The sequence below is a fragment of the Stegodyphus dumicola genome, chromosome 9 (genome assembly GCF_044657685.1).
Source record: "Stegodyphus dumicola isolate Sdum_Otavi_A_Nest chromosome 9, ASM4465768v1".
Classification (NCBI taxonomy): Eukaryota; Metazoa; Arthropoda; class Arachnida; order Araneae; family Eresidae; genus Stegodyphus; species Stegodyphus dumicola.
The window spans coordinates 125,546,882-125,570,415 of NC_140776.1; the positions used below are offsets into that span (position 1 = coordinate 125,546,882).

At 30.1% G+C, this 23,534-nt stretch overlaps 1 protein-coding gene across 6 annotated transcripts in view; it reads left to right on the plus strand.

The window, feature by feature from the left end:
- Nucleotides 1-23,534, plus strand: part of LOC118185492 (rab GTPase-activating protein 1-like) — a 170,694-nt gene that overhangs the window by 115,765 nt on the left and 31,395 nt on the right. For all 6 annotated transcript variants that reach the window (XM_085824059.1, XM_085824058.1, XM_085824057.1 and 3 more), the window contains 6 exons: nt 876-1,044; nt 3,388-3,632; nt 14,151-14,264; nt 17,087-17,161; nt 18,885-19,010; nt 20,191-20,334. In XM_085824059.1, coding sequence (XP_085680185.1) covers nt 876-1,044; nt 3,388-3,632; nt 14,151-14,264; nt 17,087-17,161; nt 18,885-19,010; nt 20,191-20,334 — 873 coding nt within the window. The remainder of the gene's footprint in view (nt 1-875; nt 1,045-3,387; nt 3,633-14,150; nt 14,265-17,086; nt 17,162-18,884; nt 19,011-20,190; nt 20,335-23,534) is intronic.

Consider the following 23,534-nt stretch of genomic DNA (forward strand, 5'->3'; position numbering starts at 1 on the left):
GGTATGTCATTTCAGAAAAAGTCCAATTTTGTGTCAAAATATCTACATTAGAACAACGTTATAGAAATTTAATACATATATTAAGTCGCACTTTCAGATATGAAAAACACAAGTTGAATTCCATCAATCGGCCCAGTAGAACAGAAGATATAGAACTGCCCCCCCATTTTTTTTTTTTTTTTTTTTTTTTTGCACAGTGTACATCTGTCTGTCTTCTCCCTGTCATGGTATGTGATAAATCTTAAATTTAATGTCTAGTAAATCTTAACTTGTTGATGATGTGAGAAATTTTCTTCTGCCAACAGTTATTTTTCATGCAAGATGAATAATAAACAGTTAACATTTCCTTTTATTTTATTACTAGATTTTTGATGCTCCAAAGCATCAAAATAAAATGAGTTTTGAGAATAATTTGAGTTCTGAAATTAAATGTTTTTGCCATCGGTCAAATGTGTAAAATGTGTGGTCTTTAAGGAAATGAAAATAAAGAATTGATCCAAATATATTTATAACTATGATAAATTCATTCAAATGTTGTTTAATGTTATGAGTTTGCAATTAAATTATTCTGTAACATTTTCATTTTTGTATCATTATCTAGAAAATTTATATGGTTAATTATACCTTATTTGAATGTTTTCTCCTTATTAACACTTTTACTAAAATATTTTTAATGTACTGTATATTTTTTCATAGTGAAAAACAAACTCTTCAGTTTTTCGGGTTTTTATTATTATTATTATTATTTTATTTTTATTTTTTTTTTTTTAATCTATATATATATTTGGAAGTTGAAGTTCAGATTTTTAAAATTGCTCTTGTTTTTAAGAGGTTTCTTTCTTCCATTTTTTTTTCATATCTGTTTTAATTATCAGATTGGTGTAGATACTAATGGTGATCATTCATTGCAAGTTGTGAGTGTAACAAGCACAACAAAACTTCAAAACAAAAAAGCAGCTCTTAGTTTAAATATTGTAAATTCAGCTTCAAAGTCCACTAATGTGCCAACTCCATCTAGTCCTGAAGATCCTGATACACCATCTGGTAAGGAAATGTACTGAGAAATTTGTTTTATTTTTTGTTAATGCAATCATTAATTTTATAATTATCAACAGTTATTATCAATTGTGTTTATGGTCATTATTAATAGTTTTTAAGTAATATAAATATTGTGTGCGAAGAATTGGACTGAGTGTACTTTATATCATTTATTCTTTAAATTTTTACCAAAAATATTAATATTTAAAATCATTAATATTTGCATACATATTTAAAAAAAAATTTATGTATCATTTTTTTTAACCAGTTAAGAATTTAATTAAAATTAATTTTATTTTAATCATTGGAGAAGTTTAGGTGAGTTGAAAGAGAAACCTGTATAAGACATTAAATTTGAACTTTCACAAAAGGAGGGCCAATAAGCACCCATGCTGGACAAAATTATAATTCATTGTAAATAACTAGAAATAAATAAACAGTGTAAAAATTTTTACCTTGTAATTGTAGGCAAGAAAATTTAATTTTCCCCCTCACTATATTGTAAGATTTTACTTAAGCATAATCTGAAATTATACCTATTATAATTAAATATTTTTTTAGTTTCCTAAAATATCAGTTTATAATTTTTACCTTTAAAAAATTGACTTAAAGTTCTGTAGTTTTAAAAGTGATATCTCTGTATTTCATAGTGTTAAATATTTCCCAAGTAGCATAGTTTGGAGATAATGTAAACCATGTGAATTTTTAGTATTTTATAATATATAGTTTTGTTAATTTAATAAGCAAAACCCAAAATAAGTTTTTTAATGTAAAATATTAGCAGCTTTTGAACTCTGAGAATTTAAATGGTTTAAAAGCAATGAAAAGTAAAGCACCAGGGAAAATGTATTTATAGTTTTCTAATTTAACAGGTTCCTAAATAAAGGTTAAATCTTTTTAGAATGTATTCTAATATTAATATAAAATTTACTGGATAAAATATTTGCATGTAAAAAACATTTAAGCAAAAAAATTGAAAAATAATTATTTTTATGAAAGCTGAGTCATTTACCTATTTAAATTATATAAAACTAGTGTTTGTGATCTGTTCCAACTTTCTTATTAAGGTTGAACTTTCTCACCTGTAATGATACATTACAGGATAGTTCACATCATAAGTTTGCTTGTATCAGTATCAATCGCAACTTGATGTTTTTACATCATCACTTATAAAACAGTTAAAATTCCATCTTTAATCTTGTATCTGTTTTTGCAGTAAATGAGTTTTTATTTATTTATTTATTTATTTATTTATTTTTGTATGAAAATGTTTTATCAGTAAATAAATATTCTCTTGACAAGGCTTTTCCTTGCTTTGTGATTTGAATTTTATATACTTAATTAAGAAATCTGACCTAACTAGAAGTGTTTGTTTTACCTGAGATAATTGTTCATGCAGTTAAACAGATGAAGACAGAAATTCTTTAACACAATTACCTAGTGACCATTTCATTGTATCATATTACTGATAAAATTGCATATTGGTCAAAATTTTTATGTTATAGTGTCCTTTGGAAAATTAAAACATGTTGGTGTCTTTTAGTATCTCTTCCGCTATGAGAAGTAATACTGATTATAGTCTATCCTCCTTCTTTGTTAACTTCATTAACAAAATACCTGAATTTTCATTGGTATCATTTTTTTGTCAAAATATTTTTTTTACAAAGATATGATAAACTATCCAAGAAAATATCATTAAATCTCAATTTCAATAACCATGTGAATTTTGTCTTTGTCCATGCCTTTACCCTTAGGACCTGCAGAGACATGTAAACAAGAATATCTGTTAAGTTCTACATTTACCTTCAAATAACAGTAATACTTAGGTTAAATATTTTCACTTTGGTATAGCAATGAAATAAATTGAAATAAATGGGATGTAAATTTATCCTTTTAGCTAGAAAGTTTTGCTTTCAAAGGGCCACAGTTTTGTACCCCCAGCTTGTAAGTATTGGTTTCAAACTAATACATATTTGTCTATATGCATTCAGAAGCATTTGCTTCAGATAGATTGAAATTTATATCTAGGGTATGTAAGCACTAGTTGCAAAGTTGTATCTTAAATTACCAAGTGCTGGTTACAGAGAGACACAATTTTTTTGTTTACAAAAGCATAAAAAAATATAAGTGAATGCTATAAAATTAAAAGTGTATTTAAATTTATGCAGATGCTAACAAAGAAAAAATAAGTAAAATAAAGTGAAGATCATAAAACTGATAATATTGAAAACTGATAATATTGAATAAACTGCTTGTGCTAAAAACTGATACTCTGTTAAATAGTATGCTTTGTTTCTCATACAATTGTTTTTCATTTGTATTAAATTTGATATTTTTATATATGTATAGATAACGATGAACCACTTTTGAGTGGTACAGGAGGAGTAAGCAAAGATTGTACAGCAACAGAGCTAGAAGGTTGGTCTGAAGTTCTTTTGAAGTGGAGGCAGAACTTATCACAGAGGCCAAAGCATTTATCTAGTCTTGTAAGGCGTGGTATTCCTGAAGCTTTACGGGGAGAAGTCTGGCAACTTTTGGCTGGTTGTCATGATCAGAAGGAAATAATTGATACATATAAATCTCTCATAAATAAGGTAAATTTCATCAAAAAAGTTTTCTACTATCAGTATATGGTAGTTTCAAAATGTTCTGGGATCTATTTTGTATTGTTAAAACTGTAGTATGAAAACATTTTAATATAACCTGTCATCTTAAGAGTACTTCCTTCTGTACTCATAAAGCTCAGCTAATACCTGTTAAACTTTTCAAAATGTTTATGGAATTATGTGATGGCAATCTGAAACAAAGCAGGACATTTTGTTCCTTGCATTTCAGTCCCAGTATTTTGTCCCACCCATTAAATAGTTTCTTTTGTGCTAACATGTGAATAAGCATATGAAAATGAACATTTAATTTAGGACCTTCTATGATTGTACAAAGGTATGAATCCTTGGTTTGCAACTATCAGAATCTTGTTTTTCATATCTCCAAAAGTTTATCATTTCAGTAGAATTGTAGTAATGAAAAAGCGTGTCCATTTTATTCTAATTTTGCACAGGATTTGCTGGATATTATTTCATTCATTTCCTTCAAAATATTAATGCAGACTTAATAGCAAGGAAAATGAAATGATAGTTGCACTTTGCATAAAACTGACTGCTACAATAGTTTCAAGTTCAGGTTTGATAAGCATATTGCTGTCTAGCATATGATGGTGCATTATCCCTGAAGCTTAGGTCTTGCTTCCTGTACTAGATATGCATCATATTGAGGAACCCTGAAGCGTGTCACATGGAGAAAGGACTGAAAATGTTGAAAATTATCATTTAGGTTATGATACCAAAATGTCATGGATTCAAGCCTGTGTGCTCCATAAAGTCATCTTTTAGGCATCCTTTACTGGTCACAAAGTTTGAAGAACTGCTGCAGAAGTGGGACATCTGGAGTCACTCCCATATAGCCTAGGTTTCAGGTTTAACGCCCAGTGAGTGACTGTTCCCCCTCCCAACAAAAATTAAAGGAGCGTTCATCTGAAATGAGATTCTCTTCAGACAGTGATAAGAAAACAGCCACAGAGAACTGACTCAGGGCAGGAATATGATTTCTACTAAACCGGATTAAACATGCTAGTCCTGTGATCAGATAAATGCCTAAATAAATTTGGTGATTATGTGGGAAAATGACTGAATAATTTATACCCCTGGTGCTAACCTGGTGAATCAATGTTTTTTATTTTTTGCTTTAATCAGGTATGACTGTCAACATATGGCAACATGAGAAATGACTCGTGCAATGATGTCTAAACAATTTTTTTTTAAATACTACTTCTAATTAAATAGCAAAGAGAGTGGTAACCTTTTACACTAAACTTACACTTGGCGATGAAAACAGACTTCAGCTAACTATGCTGCGAAGTGTTGATCGTGCTGATGAGGAGATATTTAACAGAAATTTCTTTCCATATGTAAAAAATAAATTTTGTAAATGATATTCACAAGCAAGAAGATTATGTTTAGTGCTATTTGAATTATGAATAATTGACTTCTTATTCATATAAGTCCATGAAAAGTGGCAGAGCTGTTGCGGCCACACCGAGCAGCAGAGGCAACGAAATTATTAGAATTTAGCAAAGCAGTGAGCTGCAAAATTAAGAGAGAATAAAGTCTTTAAAACTTAGTGAAGGCACTGGGACTCAAAATTTAGGGGTGGCAGAATTTTTAGAATTTAGGGAGGTGCTTGGCAGCAGGATTTAGAAATTGCACGAAATCACAAAATTCTAGCACCAGCTTTGGATAAGCCTTCAGATATGGGATTTTATTCATTTGGGACTCCGATAAACCTTAGCCCACCAGCGGCCAAGAGGTAAAGTCGCTGAACAGTGGTAGTTCAGTCCGAGGTTTTAATCTCACAAACGGGCTGGCTGCATGTGTGTTTTCGTGGTTTTCCCTATGTGTAACGTGTATACAAGCCAGTTTCTCTTAGAAAGTCCTCCACGAAGGCATTCCTCCCCTTAGGCAGATAGCCCTAGTGTGCTTTGCCATAATTAAATACACCACATCACACCACCGATAAGCCTTATGCATGTGCAAGAAATAGGCTTAAGTGTAATAAATAACAACTGATTCAGTCTTAACTTTGTCTGTGTACAATAAAAGCAAAACAAAATTTCGCGGAACAAATACCAGTCTTTTGATACATCATTAATAGTGTATAGCAGGCACTAGCTGAGCTTTATAGATAACCATTTTCATGATGTCTCACTACTGCTTATCTTGCACTCACCATCTGCATTTGCCATATCACTCACTGCACCTGCCTGCATGCTTCAATTTAATGCCATTACTTAATCACTGCACAATTTTATGATGAACGCCTACTTCCGTAAGTATTAAGATATGCCTGCTCTCGCAGCTGAATTTTCTTCGCCCACGGGTGTTGGTACTTCCAGGGTTCTTAGCGCTCCTTACAAGTGCTTATAAGTCCTTATATTTGAAAATAAAATATAAAGGCCCTTATAGGTGCTTACGTTTTCTTTAAAGCCCTTATTTTTTTTGTTTTTAGTGTTTATTTTTTGCTTTTAGTGCTTTTTTTTAATGAATGCGCATTTTCCCTCCGTACCAAAGCCGAAGCTAAAACAACTTTTCTTCCTTATATGGAACATCTAGATGGTGAATCATACTCCCGGATATAGCTTTTCCCTGTTTCTCTGCATTAACGTAACCTATGGTTTCACGCGAGAGTACAGACAGGTGCACGTCCTTCTATTGGTCAAAGAATTGCGAAAACCGTAGAAAATTCCGGTACATTCGCTATTCTTTTCCTCCCACCCAAATACTACACACGTTTGAATTTCTATCAAGATTTTAATAATTTGCATTTTCGTTCGCGTGGTCAGTTCATATTCGTGTTTATTATGATCGTTATGCTTATATTATCAGCATATGTATGAATATTTATAATAATATATTGCAGTAGCTGCTGAAGTGTAGATAAACTTCCAAAAATGGGTGTATTTTTACACAGATTAGCTTTCTAAGGAATAATATTCGGAATAGCTTAAATAAACAGAAAGTAATCCAATAGTCCCAATTTTTTTTTTTTTTTTTTTTTTTTTTTTTTTTTTTTTTGCCAATACATTATACAGTACCGAGGTTGGGAGGTTCTCCCCTTTCACCACAAAATATCTAATCTTGAAGCTGCGGACTTTTTTTTTTTTTTTTGTCACTGTCCAATCTGGATTGAATAGGACTAAACGTTTTGCGGTCTACCCAACCCAAGCGAAGAATGATTCTATTTCGGAAATTTAACGCAGTGTGTCAAAATTAGAATCAAAAACACCCCAGATTAGTAAGTCTCTTTCTTTTCCTTTATTTAGTTCTTTATTCTCCGAATACCGGCAGCTGTTGATTCCGATTGCGCAATATCACGTATCGAAGAATTACGCCGCACGTATTGCGCAATAACGTTTGCGGTATTTTGCAGAGATAATTAATTTTGATGTTCAGTCTGAGATTTATGAACACCTAAAAGAGTTTTACTGTGCTTTCTAAGCAGGATATTTCTCAGTTCCGTTGGTCTATTTTTATATGATGCACATATCGAAATGTCAAAATCATTTATTTAGCCGTGAAATCTAAAGAACAGCTACAATCTCCCCCCCCTTCTCTTTTTCCAGTTACGCTCGACTATACGGAATATTCGGCAATTTCCGAGTATGCGGGTTAGTTAAGCTTTTACTGTTAAAGGATGGCTGCATGAAGCAATTTCCTGTCTTCTGATTTCAGAAATGTTCCTCTTTTTTATTTAAATTATTTTGCTTGGAATATGTGTTAAGGGAAAACTGTTATGCAATGAAAATTTAGAAAATGTTCAGAATTTTGATTTAAGTTAAATTATTTAAATATTAATAAGAGTGGAAACATAAATTGCATTTATTATTAGGTGCCAATACAATTAGTATGGCTTATTATTATTTATTTTCTATATTTTGAACTGAAATTTCATCATTAAATCTTGTAATATAGTTTAGTTCTGCATAGTTTTTTTCCCTCTCATTGTAAACTAATTCTGTAAATTGAACTTTCATTTAAAATTTAAAAAAAAAGTTAATTGTGGTCCATGGTTGAGGTAATGCTCATTCTCTTAATAAATATTGCATTGCTCATATTTTAAATTGCAAGTCTAATTTTTCTTTTAAGGTTATGCAGTTGTGTATAATGTAATTAGACAGGTGCTTATTTTTTTTTCTTAAAATGTGCTTAAAAAGTGCTTATAGGTGCTATTTTTTTAACTAAAATGTGGCTATGAACCCTGTAAATTTCCCTAGTACCATTTATTTGGAAATATCTTTGCCTAGTGCACTTTAATGCGATTTACTGGCGAAAACTCTTTAGTAGTTAATGACCAGAAAAAAGTAAGTCATATGTCAAAGTCAAGCTTTATAGATGAGATGGCTGCAAATTTGAAGATGATGTTGTAAAGCTAAATTTTCCAGTACAATTTATGAAAAAGTGGTAATAAATGAAGATGATGTAATGCAAGATTTTCATTGTGATGGCAGTGCTTCAAACATCAGCCCACTAATGGATGGCAAAATCTGTAGTATGGTTGGTTATTAATCCAGAAAATATCACTACCCCTGTGAGGTTATTAATGACAAATAAATTTGGATGGAAAATTTAGTAGGAATTCTTGACACAGTAATCACAAGACTTGAAAAATGGAACTTCCTAACAAGAAATTATGTCTATCTATAGAATTAAAGAGATGGAACCGAAGCAACTTAAACAACTTACATTGAAAGAAAAGTGTCATGAAGCAAACAAATAAATATTGAGCTCTTAGCCGAAAATGGCATTAGACCAGATGGACAATTAGTCTCGAAATGGGATTTTCTCCCATCTTATCACTGTTTATTATTTTTAAAGAAACCATAGACTCCAACTACTACGGATTCTCCGTAGTTTCTACGGAAATTCATGAAAAACTACGAGCTACGAAAAGTATGGAAAAAACTACGGATTTTACAAAAACAAGAGCAGGAGAACCAGTACGCAAAACGGAACCAACTAATTCATCCGATGATTGGCTGAATACTCGTGTTATCATATATCACGTGTTGAGTGCGTTCCTAGTTTTGAAGAATTAGCCAATCGTACATCAGTAACTCCAACCGTTAATGACTTATCAATAGTTCCACCCAATTCTCTGTCTCCCAGGTTCCTCGCTGATGCGTGTTTAGGCTGCATTCGGCTGCATTGTGTAGTTTACGGCGAGAGCTTAGCATGTGTCTTGTGAACTGTGAATCAGGTGAAAGATTTTTAATCATAATGCTGCCTCGAACGAAGAAGCCAAAATTATCAAAGCAGAAGTTTAAAGATTCATATTCTTCAGAATTTCCATGCATTAAAGCGTCCGAAATTTCTGTGAATCACGCACACTGCAGTGTATGCAACAAAGACTTCTCAGTTGCTCATGGCGGAAAAGATGACTGTAAACGGCATGTGTTTTCTCAAAAGCATATAGAACTTGGCACCGTAAAATCTAAAGAAATAACAAATTTCTTAATAAAAGATGATGAAACAGATCCTATAAAAGCCGAATGCTATTTTGTTCGTTTTTTAATTGAACATAATCTACCGCTTTCTGTTTCGGATCATTCCAAAGAGCTTTTCAAAGCAATGTTTCCGGATTCTGCCATAGCAAAAAAATTTAGCTGCGGTCATACCAAAACTGCTGCTATTGTGAAAACGCTTGCAGAAAATACTGTTGCTGATATTATAAAATCAGTGTGCAGTACATCATTTTCTCTAAGTACTGATGGAAGTAATGATAACAATGATAACAAACTGTACCCATTGGTTATAACATACTACAGTAAAGAAAAGGGAGTGATAATTACTTCATTGATTTCTATTTTAGAATGCACGAATAATACAGGAGAAGGTATTTTTAATTGTATAAATGAAAACTTTAAAAACAAAGGTTTAGAATGGAAAAACTGCTTATCATTTTCTTCAGATAATGCTAGTAATATGATTGGAAAGTTTAAAGGTCATTTATCAAAATGCATCAACCAAGTATAATCACCCGAGGTTGTCCGTGCCACCTCTTGCATATAGCTGCAAAAAAAGCTACTGAAAAATTAATTGGCTCAGAAATTGAAATGTTGATAATAGATATATATTTTTACTTGGAGAAAAGTTCGAAACGGAAGCATAGCTTCAAAGTTGCTCAACAAATTTTGGGACAGAATGCAAAATCTCATAAAATTTTGAAATATTGCAGTACGAGATGGTTGTCTCTTTTAGAATCTATAACAAGGATTTTGGAACAGTGGGATGCTGTGATAAATTTTTTTGGAGATAAACCAGATAACAGTGAGAATGAAGGAAAGAGATTGCAAAACATTAAAAAAATTTTACAGTCACCGACCATCAAATTGTACTTGTTATTTTTGAAAAATACTTTGTTTATAACAGTAAATATTAATTTGCAACAACAAGCTCCTTATATACATAAATTGAGAAGAGAACTTTTTGAACTTTTAATGAATTTATTTGTTAGATTCGTAAAACCATCAGTAATTTCTAAAGAAAATGAAGATGTTACTCTAACGTCTATTCCATTTCAGAAGTATAGTAAACAAAAAGAAAATGAAAATTTAGTGATTGGTGCGGAAACAAGACTATATTTAAAAAGTGCCAAGTTGAATGAAAGTGAAGTGAAATCATTTTTCAATTCTGTGCGAGCTTTTTTTGTAACTGCATGTTCATATATAATTGATAAATTTCCACTGAGTGATCCATTTCTAAAACATGCTGAAGTTGCTGACATCAACTTGAGAACTGAAGTCTCATTTTCATCTGTTCTTTACTTGATGAATACTTTTCCATCCATTATTGATGAAAAATGTCTTAATCAAGTAGAAATTGAATTTTCCATGTATCAAGTAGATGATTTGAAAGAAATTGTAGATTTGCGTATTGATATAGCATGGGGAGAAATTGCCAAATTAAAAAATATGAATGGGTGTATTAAATACAAAGTATTGCCTTCTGTAATGCTTGCTGTCTTAATAATACCTCATTCAAATGCAGCTTGCGAAAGAATTTTTTCTATTGTTAAAAAAAAATCAGACGGAATTTCGACCAAATTTAGGTCTTAAAACTCTTGAAGCAGTTTTGATTGAAAAAATAAATATGCAGGCAAATGAAGAACTGTGTTATAAAAAAACATTCTCAAAATCAGAACTTAAGCTTGCTAAGCATGCTACATATAAATCTTTGCATTCATAAATTATGCGTATTTTGTTTAATACTTATATGTATCATTCTTGGTTATTTAAATTTTATTTCCCTGTAGAAATCATATCCAGAATAAAGATATGATTTATAGCTTCTGATTTTTTCTATGATTAGTAGTGATTTGAAGTACTTTTTATTAGTGAATGCTTGAGGAGTTAAAAGAAAATTTCTAATTAAATGTGCATATAATTTACAAGGTATATTTTTAATTATTCAGTTTTATATGTATATGGATTTTAAATGTAATAAAATTGATTACAATTAATTATTAATTTAAAATTAATGAATGGTTAATTACAGCATACGCTACGCGCACATTTTCAAAGTTGTAAAAATGTCGTTCGCGCGTTGACTACTGACAAGGTTTGCTGAAGGTTGGAGTCTATAAAGAAACTGACTAACTAAATTTGCATGTATGTATGTTCCTCGCACTGTGAAGAAACAACAGTACATATGGATATCTAATTTTGAATAACATGGTCCTCCACCCACAAATGTGCACCTAGATGCTGGAATTTAAAATTTCATATTTTGTAAAAATTTAATGAATTTTGATTAAGAAATTCAATGATTTGAAAGCAACCGGTGGCAACACTATGGATTAAAACATTTTTATCTCCAGCACGTGAGACTGTCTATCAGAAATTCTAACGATATGTTGTTTTTATATAGCGACTTTGCTGTTTAATTGAATAGTATGTGGGATATGAGCAAGAAATATCATATTTAATTGACAAATTTAATACACAAAAGGTTAATAATAAAAAGACAGGAAAAAATTTCAGCAAGCTATCTTCCTAAAACTGGATACTGGTATGATGAACTATGAAAAGATTGGGAAAAATATGAAAATATATGACAACACTTAACACTTCATTGGGAATTATAAACATATGCTTTTTAAATTTTTACAATTTTGTTGTTGAATTGTATATGGCATAAGTGGGAGGAAAATTATGCTTAACAAAAAGCTAAAAAGACAAAAAGAAATAGATTAGCAGGAGTAAGTGCCAGAGAAGACTGGGAGACTGTGAGCTTGGCGAGATCATAAAAAACCTTAGCGAACCCTTTTGGTCATTGTTAAAATCTGAATCCTTTCTGATTTTGCTTTTTATTTATTTATTTTTTATGTTTTTATATATTTTGATTCCTTAAAGGTCATAAATGCTTCATTATTTCATAAATAACTATCATATATTTCCATGTATAAGCTGAGAATTTGCGGGAACATTCTCTGAACCTAAATTATGAGGTCAGCTTATATACAGATTCACTAATGTCGCAAAAAACATAATTTTTTCCCGTTAGCTGGACACAAGCCAATATTATTGCCCATTTTTGTTTCTTAATTTTTATGAAAACAATTTAATTTAAATGAAAGGAGTTAATCGTTTTATAAGAGTGGGTTGTTATGTTTTGTAAATCGCTTATGAAGCTGTTTTGTTATATCATAAGCAAAATGAAAAATCTGCTAGTGATATTTGTGGTGGCTATTTAGACATTCTCAAACTTGTTTTTCAGTAATGAAGGAATGCCGTTAAGTTAGTTTTGTTAAAATTTTCAGCAAACATGATAATCTGTAATTTGAAATTTGCCATATAAGAACTTCTTTTCCCATTCATCTTTAAACAAAAATGGCATAGAAAATAAGTAGTAGTAGCTCAGATATTACAGATTGTATGCAAGACAGGAAAAAAATGGAATAAATATGCTAACTTAAAGAAGTAACTTAAACAGCTTACATTGAAAGAAATGTTTAATAAAGTAAACAAATAAATATTAAGCTTTCTTTTGTAAATTTTGATACCCTTTAGATCATAATTGCTCTTTATTTCATAAATTACGATTTCATATTTTTAATTGTATAATTTCTGCATGCAATCTTACCAGATTTAAATTGATGATCTATAATCCGGAAAAACCCCTAATCTGGAATCGCCCAACGAGTCCAGATTAGGGGTTTTGTATTGTATATATTTAAAGAAGCTCTTTCTGGAAATTTACTGCTAAATTGTCCTCTTAACTGTAGAGCTATTAATGTTGTATGTGTCAAACAAATATCATTAAAAATATATGTTTTTAATCAATTCAGCTTTGCATGTAATTCATTCTGTTTATTCCAGGTTGTAGAGAAATTATTTGCTTAATGTTCATGAATGGATTTATTATAATCAAATATAGTTAATACAGTCAAAAGTCTTTAATCCGGACTCTTCGGGACTTCCGCGGTTTCGGATTATCGATTTTTCCGGATTAAAGATCATCAGTTTAAATCTGGTAAGATGGCATGCAGAAATTATAAAATTAAAAATATGAAACCATAAGTTATGAAATAAAAACCAATTATGATCTAAAGGGTATCAAAATTTACAAAAAAAAAAAAAGCTTAATATTTATTTGTTTACTTTATTAAACGTTTCTTTTAACATGCGCATGCGTAAAGCATACATTATGCATAGTCGAAATTAGAAAATTGCAACCAGAAAACTATTTGATGTGTACTCATGATATTTATAATGACGAGGAATTTGATTTAAATCATATCAAAGATGGAATACGTCGAAATGAAATACTACATTTAGTAAGGAATTATAAGCTGAATAAAATAAAAACATCTGCCCTGAAGATAAGGATAGTGCTGACAGATCAACTTCCAGTTCATTGTGCACCGCGACATCCTCCCGTGCAGAGCAGTGTGAAATTGATAAACAGATTTTGGAATGGTTAGAGAAACAAAGAATATGCCTTTATCCATTTTTTGCAGCAATTCCACTTTCTGTTTGATGGACATCGAAACATACCTTCGCTTTGTAGATCCTTTGGCAGCTCCAGCATCGGAAATTGTTTTTGACATAATGGAAAGTTCAAGCTTACTTTTATAAAATTGCTCTAACAGTCTGCAAAAAGTAATAAGCCAAATCCAATTCGAAGATTAAGGAACAACGCAATCTGCAACATTAACTGAAATCGATAATTTTAGCTTAGCTTATACGGTCTGTTATACATTAAACGTGCGCGCTTGCGTAAAAGTATTATGCGCGCACGTATTGCATTGACGCCATGCGCAGAAAGTTTGTAGCTTTGAGGTCTGGATTATGGGTGTCCGGATTAACGACTTTTGACTGTAATGGTAATGTTTGTTATAATCAAATATCAAATGTTATAATCAAGTTAATTTCACGTTTAATGCATTAAATAATTAAATTTTTAATTCTGTATTTTCTGTAGAAGTTTTCATTTAACTGTTCAGTTTCCTTTGTTAATACCCAGTGGCTATATTACTTTTGTGTCATGTTTTTGCTTCAGAATTCATCCTATGAAAGCATTATTCAGAGAGATATTTACAGAACCTTTCCTGCTCATGAGTTATTTGTTGACCAAAATGGTGCTGGCCAAGAATCATTATTTAAAATATGCAAGGTAATTTAATTTTATGTTTGAAAATTTTTGCCTTATATTTTTACTCTGTGAATTTAAAATTGGTAAATTATGCAAGTCATTTGATGTCATTATGCAAGTCATTGAGTCAAATTTGTGTTAAATTAGTATATGCAAGCTAGTAAGATGGGTAAGTTACATGAGAATTTCTCTATATCCATTATATGTAATGTAGAAAGAACCAGTTTCTGTGAAATAATCTTCCCCTAAGTATTCTTCCCACAGAATATCTTTATATCTTGCTGAAATAAATTAACTATCAATTTAGTTTGGACTTTGGTTATAATCTATCAGTTATAATCATTGCTTGTAACCATAATAAACATCATGTTTGGATTTTCTGTTCAGTAATTGCTGGAAATTGCTGCCATCTTTCTCAATCCAAGCATTTGATATGTTCATGCTGCATCTTGTATTATTTTCAAAGTTTGCGTAGTGTAATCTACATTTGAGACAGTTTCCTTTAGAAAATCTTTCATAAAGGCAAAAAAACCTTTGTATGCTTTGCTGTAGGATAATTTTCAAAGTGATTTTTAACTTTGTCAGTAGTCAAGGTTTATATTTGCAACTAATTTCTTTAAAATAACACCATGAGAAAATGTCTCTGAAGTCTCATTTATAAAAATGGCAAATCTTTATTATAAATGCTTTCAGATATAGCTTTGAAATCCTGTGCTGATGTTGATCCACGGAGCGCAAGTTAAATACTAATTGGATGGAATGATCAGATTTTATTTCTGGCAAGAGATTGGGACCTGTACCTTGATTGGTATTTCTAAACAATTTTGCATTTCAGAACCCTTGAAATAACATTCATATCTCAGAATACACATCCTTAAATATTATGTCTTAGGCATGCATTTGCATATGATTCATAAGTCATATGATTATTATGGTTAAGTATTTATTACGAGGGTTGCTCAAATGTTTAAGATACAGCTGAGTGGTACAGATTAAACTTTCCAAATATTAGGCATGTTCAGAGTAGTTCCTTCTAGTATCAATGCATTTTTATAGGTGAAGTGTCCAAAGATGCTTCAAGCCATCCATTTCTTGGAGTCGTTGAAAAATATGTTTTTATAGCATCATTAGTCTTATCTTCAGAATGAAAACGATGACTACATAAATTTTGTTTTAGATTAAAAAATAGTCAGAAATCATGCACAGCAAGATCAGGGAATAGTGTGGATATTCTATCACTTTAATGTGTTTTTGTTCCAGAAATTCAGTTGTCAATCTTGCTGAATGAAATGATGCATTATCATGGTTAAACATGGGTCCCCTAATTTTCACTTCTTAAGGAACGTCTGGAAGACACTTAGTGATGAACCAGTTAGCTGTAACTGTCATTTGTCCCACTAACTTGATGGTTTTAAACAGACCTTTATTTTTAAAGGAAACGTCATGTATTTTTATCATTGCTTGTTATCTCTTCACCATTATTGATTTGGGGGCATAATCAAAGATTCATACCTTACTTTCTTGATGTGATGGGGTGTTGAAAAAGATATATATGTTTCATCACCAATTATGATTTTAGAAGTGAGCCGAATGTAGTATGCACCATCATTAAGAAATTTTGTAGTTTTTTTCCCTATTCAGGCATGCTTCTTGTTTTGGTTCTCCGTTAATTTTTGAGATACCTAATGACAAACTTGATTTTTTCATATGCAGTTCTTTACAAATAGTTTTATTTGCAGCTGTATTTTCAATGTTAAGTTTCTTTTGTATCATATATTAGATACAGTGCTTATAATTTATCACCATTTTTTTGAATGATTGATATATTTTCTAGAATTATAGTGACAAAGGTCTTCATCCTGGAGAAGAGTGTTCTTCATCCTAGAGAAAATTTGAACATCTACAAAATTTTGTAAACCACCTAAATGCAGGTGGCACAAGATGGAGCTTTATTTCTATGTGCTTATTGTAGAAGTTGAAGGCATACTTCTTGATTTAGCCCCTCTTTAAAATCATAGCATGATACTGCTCTTGCTTCAACTCCACTCTCCTTTCTTTCAAAATTTATTTTATGATAGATAAATTGCTGTTGTTGCTATAAATTATTTTCTGTGGACATAGAATTCAAGTTTAGACATCTAACAAATAATGTCCTTTTAGTGCATATTGTCTGTCTGTCTTGAAAATTTTGAACCTACGCACATAAAAAAATGAGATAAAATATTCTAGCTTGCATGCTGAAAGTACATTTAAACAGAAGTAAATGTAGGACTTTTTGCAGACAATTTTTCTGCTTCATCAACTAGAGTTGGAATGGATCCATTCCAGCTGCATGTTGACTACAAAACTTCTACTTATGTTCAAACAGGGTTTCACTCTATCAGGCTAGAATATTTTATATCATTTTTCGCTTGTGCATGTGAGTTAATTATCAAAAAGTTCATCAGAACACTAGAAAGCTGAAGGTGGTCTTTATTTGAAAAAAATGCTGATTCAGATATTTCATATTTTATTGAATGTGAGTCACTGGGTTGTATTTTGTATGGGGTGCTCTATATGTCACAAATATTTAATAGTTATGAAATGAATTATGAATTTTAATGTTTATGAAATGAAATACCATTATAAAAATAATGGTAGAATCGTATTTGTAGACAAATATACTGATTATATTGACTGACAAATATTGTTTGCAATCTTTTCCATTAAAAAAGTATTGCTTATTGCTGAACTCTAAATAGTATATAAGAAAAATAAGGGAATTTGTTTTCATAAATTCTATTGTCAAATATTAAATTCATGTGTTATATAAATAGTAAGAGTAATTTTTAACTATTTTACAGGCTTATTCTATTTATGATCCAGAAGTGGGATATTGCCAAGGTCTGTCATTTTTAGTTGCTGCATTGCTGTTACATGTAAGTTTATTTCAGGAAATGTAATTATGTCAGCTATTTTAATGTTTTACTTATAAAATTATGATCCATTTCAAAGGTAATTTTCTTATAAATATTGACTGTAACATGTAATTTCATTCCATATTAATTAATCTCTATCTGTGTATGCCTTACTTATTCTAAAAATATGTAAAGTTTGTTACATTTTCGTTTTAGTAAACAAGCAGGTTTTCAACTACTAAAAAGGTTATGTCATATTAATTTTTGTTTAAATTAAATCTTGTGTTGCATAAGTGATAGCATACATGTAGGTGGATCCCCCCCCAAAAAAAAAAATTATTCCAGTAAAATCTTCCAGTAGGTAATACTTGCCCATCATTTATATTTTTCTAAATTACTTTCTATTTACAACATTTATTATTTTAAAGCTTTCACTTTTTAACCAAAGTGCATATTATTGTGTTTAAAGACTTGCTAAAGAGATTTTGTGGTGATTTACAGTGTTTAATGGTGAAGTTCTAGGACTACTTCTGTTATTCTGTTAACATCAATCACAAAAATATGTTGCATATGTGAATTTCTACTATTAACTTCCTTTCTTGCAAGACATTTAAAATTTGGGAAAATGAATATTTGTCCAGTTCTGACGATCAATAATCAAAAGCGGAATTGTTTTTGTTGTCAACTGAACAGAGAGTAAAATCAGATTTTTCTCATGAGTTGGGGAATCAGCAGTAACAACTTGTAAAATGATCAAAACAATTTATTGAGACAGTGTCGTATCTTGTGTGCTTGAAAGGAGGACATTTATTATTCACCTTGATACAATTCGTAGCCTGTTCCAAAGGTAAATTTTACAACCACTTCCCAGATTTTCTTAAACCGTCTTTTCTCTGTTTCACAAGCTGGGCAGCTGATGATGAGAAATTATATTTATGAATGTTGAGAGTATTAAAAAAGGGTGAAGGGACCATCAAGAATGGCCACTGAATTTAACAGTATTCCAATAAACAATTTCAAAATCCATTTTGAATATGTAGTAGAAGTAGAATGAATAAATTTGTTCGTGAAAAATGAGATGGATTATTTTACATATTCATGACTATAGTTTACTATAGTCACATTTTTATTGTCAATAATTACTATAGTTGGCAATAATGACTAAATGACTATAGTTGGTAACATTTTATTGTCATACCTATTATGTGCTCCTAATAATATTAGTTCTCAACTCTTTAAAATTTTCTTTATATATGCATGGGTATTTGGATTCTTCTCAAACATACTATTGATATAAATCAGTTTCTTTTAAGAATGCCCTCATGTAAAGTAGCTCTACCAAGGCAGATAATATTGTTTTACTTTAACAAATTGCATAAGTGCTTGTGTTCTGAATAACCCATGCTAAATTAAGATTAAAGAAATGCAGTATACGAATTACGAATGACTATACGAAGAACTATACTTACGAATGAATAGTATGCTTTTGAATGATTATTAGAACTGTAGAATGATTTTTAGATGTTTATATTGGTGTTTAACTATATGTACACTGTGTATGCAGTCTGCATGATGAGGGTGAATATAGGTCATTATGAAATATTGGGGAAGATATAGCAATTAGTTCAGAATGTCGTATTTTTAATTTAGTCATGGAATTTTTTAATGCAAGAAGTGTAGTCTCTATTATTATTAAAAAAATTTCATTAATTTTATTTATTATTATTTTTTTCATATATTTCAGATGCCTGAAGAGCAGGCTTATGGTGTTTTAATGAAAATCATGTTTGATTACCACATTCGTGACATGTTTAGAAATGGATTTGAAGAACTTCATCTCAAATTTTTTCAGCTTCAGAAATTAATGGAGGTATATTATATTCTTTATAATTTAGCAGAAATGAATATGCATTTAATTTTGTAAAAATATTATATTTCTTAGCTACTATTCAATATTCATTTAGTAAGTATCAAATTATCATGGCTGTCATCCTTTATTTCTCTGATGCTTTAATTAAAAATATTAAAATACTAAGATACATACATCTAATTCATTTTTGGTGTTCACATATTAATAAAATATTTTAGAAGTGGCTGTCTCTTTATTTTTTTATGCTTTAATTTCCTTTTCATTTATTCTAAAGTTATTTTATTTAAAAAAAAAAATTAAATGAGATTTTTGTTTCAGTTCATTAAACTGTTCGTTTTTAATTTAGTTCTTATTTGTAGTTTGGTATCAGTATTCGTTTTTTAAATAAATTATTAAAAATTAAGTTATTCCTGAAGTTATAAACCTATCTTTAAAGTTTGGGCAGAGAATTTTCATTGTATATTGCATTATATTGTAATATAAGATTTTATGTAATTTTTATGTGAAAATGTGTGAAAATTTTTATGTGAAAATGTGTAATTTTTATGTGAAAAATTCACCATTGTTTTAACATGATAATGTTCTGAGTGAATAAACAAGTTAGAAAGCAAAGTAGGAGGAAATTTGTGGCTTTCATGAGATAGTGTATTTTTAGAATTATTTTGTGAAAATATCCTAAAATATTTTCAGATATTTTAAATAAAGATTCATTTATTCCATAAAAGTGCTTATCTAAAATTATCAAAATTGTTTAAAAATTATACTTTGTTGTGCAGTTATTATTCAGATTATGCAGTAATGTGTTTCTTCTTTATGGCATTTAAAAGATATATTTCATTTAAAATGAACAGTAATCTATTTAAGAATCTAGAAATTTGTACCAAAAGAGATTAAAATTCAGGTTTAAAATTAGGTTCAGTTGAGGTTTAAAATTATTTACAGAAATACAACATGTGGATGTAGCATGCATCTTTTTATGACTTTTAAAATACTTTTAGAAAGTGTGTTATGTAATGTTCTAAATATATTTGCACTATATTTAGAACTATATTGAGTTAAATTATAACATAAATACATTTTACATAGCTCCATATAATAAGTTACAATTTTAATAAAATTATCATGATTAATTTTATTTAAATAATTAATAGTAAATATTCATTGAAATCTTTTTTTTAAGGATCAAATGCCAGAACTGGCTTCTCATTTTGATGACCTTGGAATTGAAGTTCATATGTTTGCTTCACAATGGTTTTTAACACTTTTTACTGCTAAATTTCCATTGGTAGTTGTGTTTTTCATCATAGATTTGTTTTTGCTTGAGGTATGTGAAAAGCTGAAGTAATTCTAAAACTACTTCAATTAAAAAACTGTCCATTGTTTATTGAATGAATTGAAATGCTCCCCTTTATTAAATGTAATTTCATCTTAAGTAATTATTATCTGCATTATAATTATTTAATTAAAATTTTTTTTATTCATTTTTGAATTACTTGATTTCATTGTAATTCATTTATCTTCCAGGCTTTATTTTATTTTTAATTAATGTATTTTCAAATTATTTAAAATTTTCTGTATTTATTGCATTTGTGATTTTTCACAGTTATCTTGCACTTAAGGAGAAGGGATGATCTGTGTGCAGTTAGTCTCCATAGCAATTACATATTATTAAGTTTACAAATAAGTCATGATTTTTTTTTTTTTTTTTAACTTTGAAGCTTTATTCAGAGAAATTGGAAGAATGTATTTTATTCAAAGTATTGTCCATCGTTAGCTATGACTCTTCCCCATCTTTTGGGTAGAATATGGATTCCGTGTTTATAAAATTCCTTGTCTTTTGAGGCGATCCAAGACCCGACCCAATTCTTAGCTCTTCACATGAAGTGAAGTGCTGCTCAGCCAAGTCGTGAGTCATTGACCGGAACAAGTGGAAGTCAGAAGGAGCAATGTTTGGTGAATATGGTGGGTGGGGTAGGACATCCCATTGAAGTGCCTACAAAGGTCTTTTGATGACTTTTGCAGCATGTGGGCAAGTGTTGTCATGCTGAAAGATCACTTTATCATGTCTTTTGGAATATGGGGGGCATTTGAGCTTCAATACTTGGCTCAGTTGCATCAGCTGCTGTTTGTAACGTTCCCCAGGGATGGTTTCATTTAGCTCATAATAGATCACTCCCAGCTGATCCCACCAGATGCATTGCATAAGCTTCTTGCCATGAATATTCAGTTTGACCATTGCAGTTGATGCATGGCCGGGCTTAGCTCACGATTTTCTGTGCTTTGGAGTATCATAGTAGATCAATTTTTCGTCTTCCATAACGATTCAATGTGAAAACCCCTTCCGATTTTGCCTGTGGAGCAGTAGTTCGCACATGGAAAAATGGTGTTCGACGGGACTTGGCTTGAGTTCATACAGAACCCAATTTTCTTGTTTTTGCACCTTACCCTTGGCCTTGAGACCCTTTGAAATCACTTGTTGAGTCACTCTTATGGCAAGCTCCTCTTGAGTTTGGCATGAATCTTGGTCCAATAACCCCTCTAACTTAGCGTCTTCAAACTTTACTAATCACATGTTTTTATTGATGGAGCATGTTCCCCATATGCTTTGCACAGCAATCGATGTCCATCATCAGCACTTTTCTTCAAATTAAAACAAAAAAGAAGCACTTCCTGCAAATTTTGTTTTGTTGGTACAAAGGTTGACATGGGTTGAGCACAAAGAAAGTCTGTAGTTTGTATTTCAGCAAAATGAAACAGACTGATTTAGATGGAAATTCTGGCTCTTTAACATGAATACGATACAAGATTGTACGATAGAATTTAACATGAATACGATACAAGATTGTACGATAGAATTTAACATGAATACGATACAAGATTGTACGATAGAATTTAAGACTAGTAACACCATCTTATGTAAATCTCTCAAAACTTATTTGTACACCCAATAAAATTTTAAACCATTTTTTATATTTTTTAAAACAATATAATTCTATGAAACCATAGTTTTAATATAATTTTTCTTTAAGCTCTTGAATTTATATTGTTACTGTCATAAAATTTTAATTGTATTTAATAGCTCATATTTACTGCAACTAAGAATTTTATATGTTTATTTAAATCAAGTAAATTTTATTGCTTGAGAATAATAATGTATTAAATTGAGCCAAATGTGAAGTGTTCTTGTATTTTTAAAAGTGGTACATGTGGAAAAAATCTGGTGGATACACGTTCCAGACTCAAATGCCCAAGCTTAATATATTGAAGGCGTTTTCTATATGAGCAACGATCTAATAATCTAAATGGTGTTTCTTCAAATAAAACTTGGTACATAAACATTGTTGTGATATAAAAAATTATGCAACAATTAATAAATATCTATCTTTAAAAATGTTGAGCCATATATGATTTTCAGAAGGAAGGGCATTTTTAAGTTTAATATATCATTTTTATATTTAGATTGATAGTGTAATACAGAAGTAGTCAACCTTCTTATAACTTCCGCTCTCTTTGTAGGCAGTAAAATTTCTATGCCGCTCATTCACAGTAACTTCATACAGCACAACTGCAAAAATGTTTTTAAGTGGAGGTTTAGTAAGAATTATATGGTTACATTTATGCATTTATTTATTTATACCATAATTTACAATATTAAACTCTTAATAGACTGAAAATTCATTAACAGACAGCAAAGCCATATAAATATATGGAACTAGGAGAGCATTGCGTGAAGGGTGATGGTGAAATAGAAAATTAAACTTTAAGGGGTGTGTTGTGTTCCGATCTTCATTGATCCTTTATTGGACAAAAACCTCCACCTCCCACATGAAAGCATTAGCCCACTAGTGGGCAGTAGGGACCAGGTTCTCTATCCCTGGAGTAATATATAAAATTATATTAATTTAATTTATGTTAAAATTTTTAATAAAAAAGTTAGATCAGTAAATAATAAAAATGCATCAAAAGTATATCAGTGATGTGCAGACATGACTTTGTGCCATTTTCTCTCATTTTATTTGTTGAATAAGTGTCCTTTTTTTACATTGCAGTAAATTGCAACAAATAGTTCTGAATCTTTAGTGTTGAAAATTGTGATTTATGTGTCGTTTGGGATTTGATTTATTTTTCTAAATTTTATTAGTTTAGAATTTCATAGAATTGTTTTCAATAATTTCAATTGTAAAAATTTTTGTGCATGAATAATAAGAAACAGGGAAAAATGCATTAAATGATATTATCAGTACCATTTAAAAATTATTCTAAATTTGTTTTATTTTAAAAAACTTTGATAAACTGAATTTAAGAATTATTTTGTATACTTTTATTATTTTTATTTATTTATTTTTCTTGTGTGTATCCAAAATGTTAAAATTTCAAACTATGTTATTGTGTAACAACAGCTGTCTTATCAGAAAGTTTCTTCCTTCACTATCACTTAGTAACTGATTTTTTTTTTTTTTTTTTTTTTTTTTTTTTTTTTATGAAAACGAATTTAAATTACGCATAAACTGATAAATTCTCACA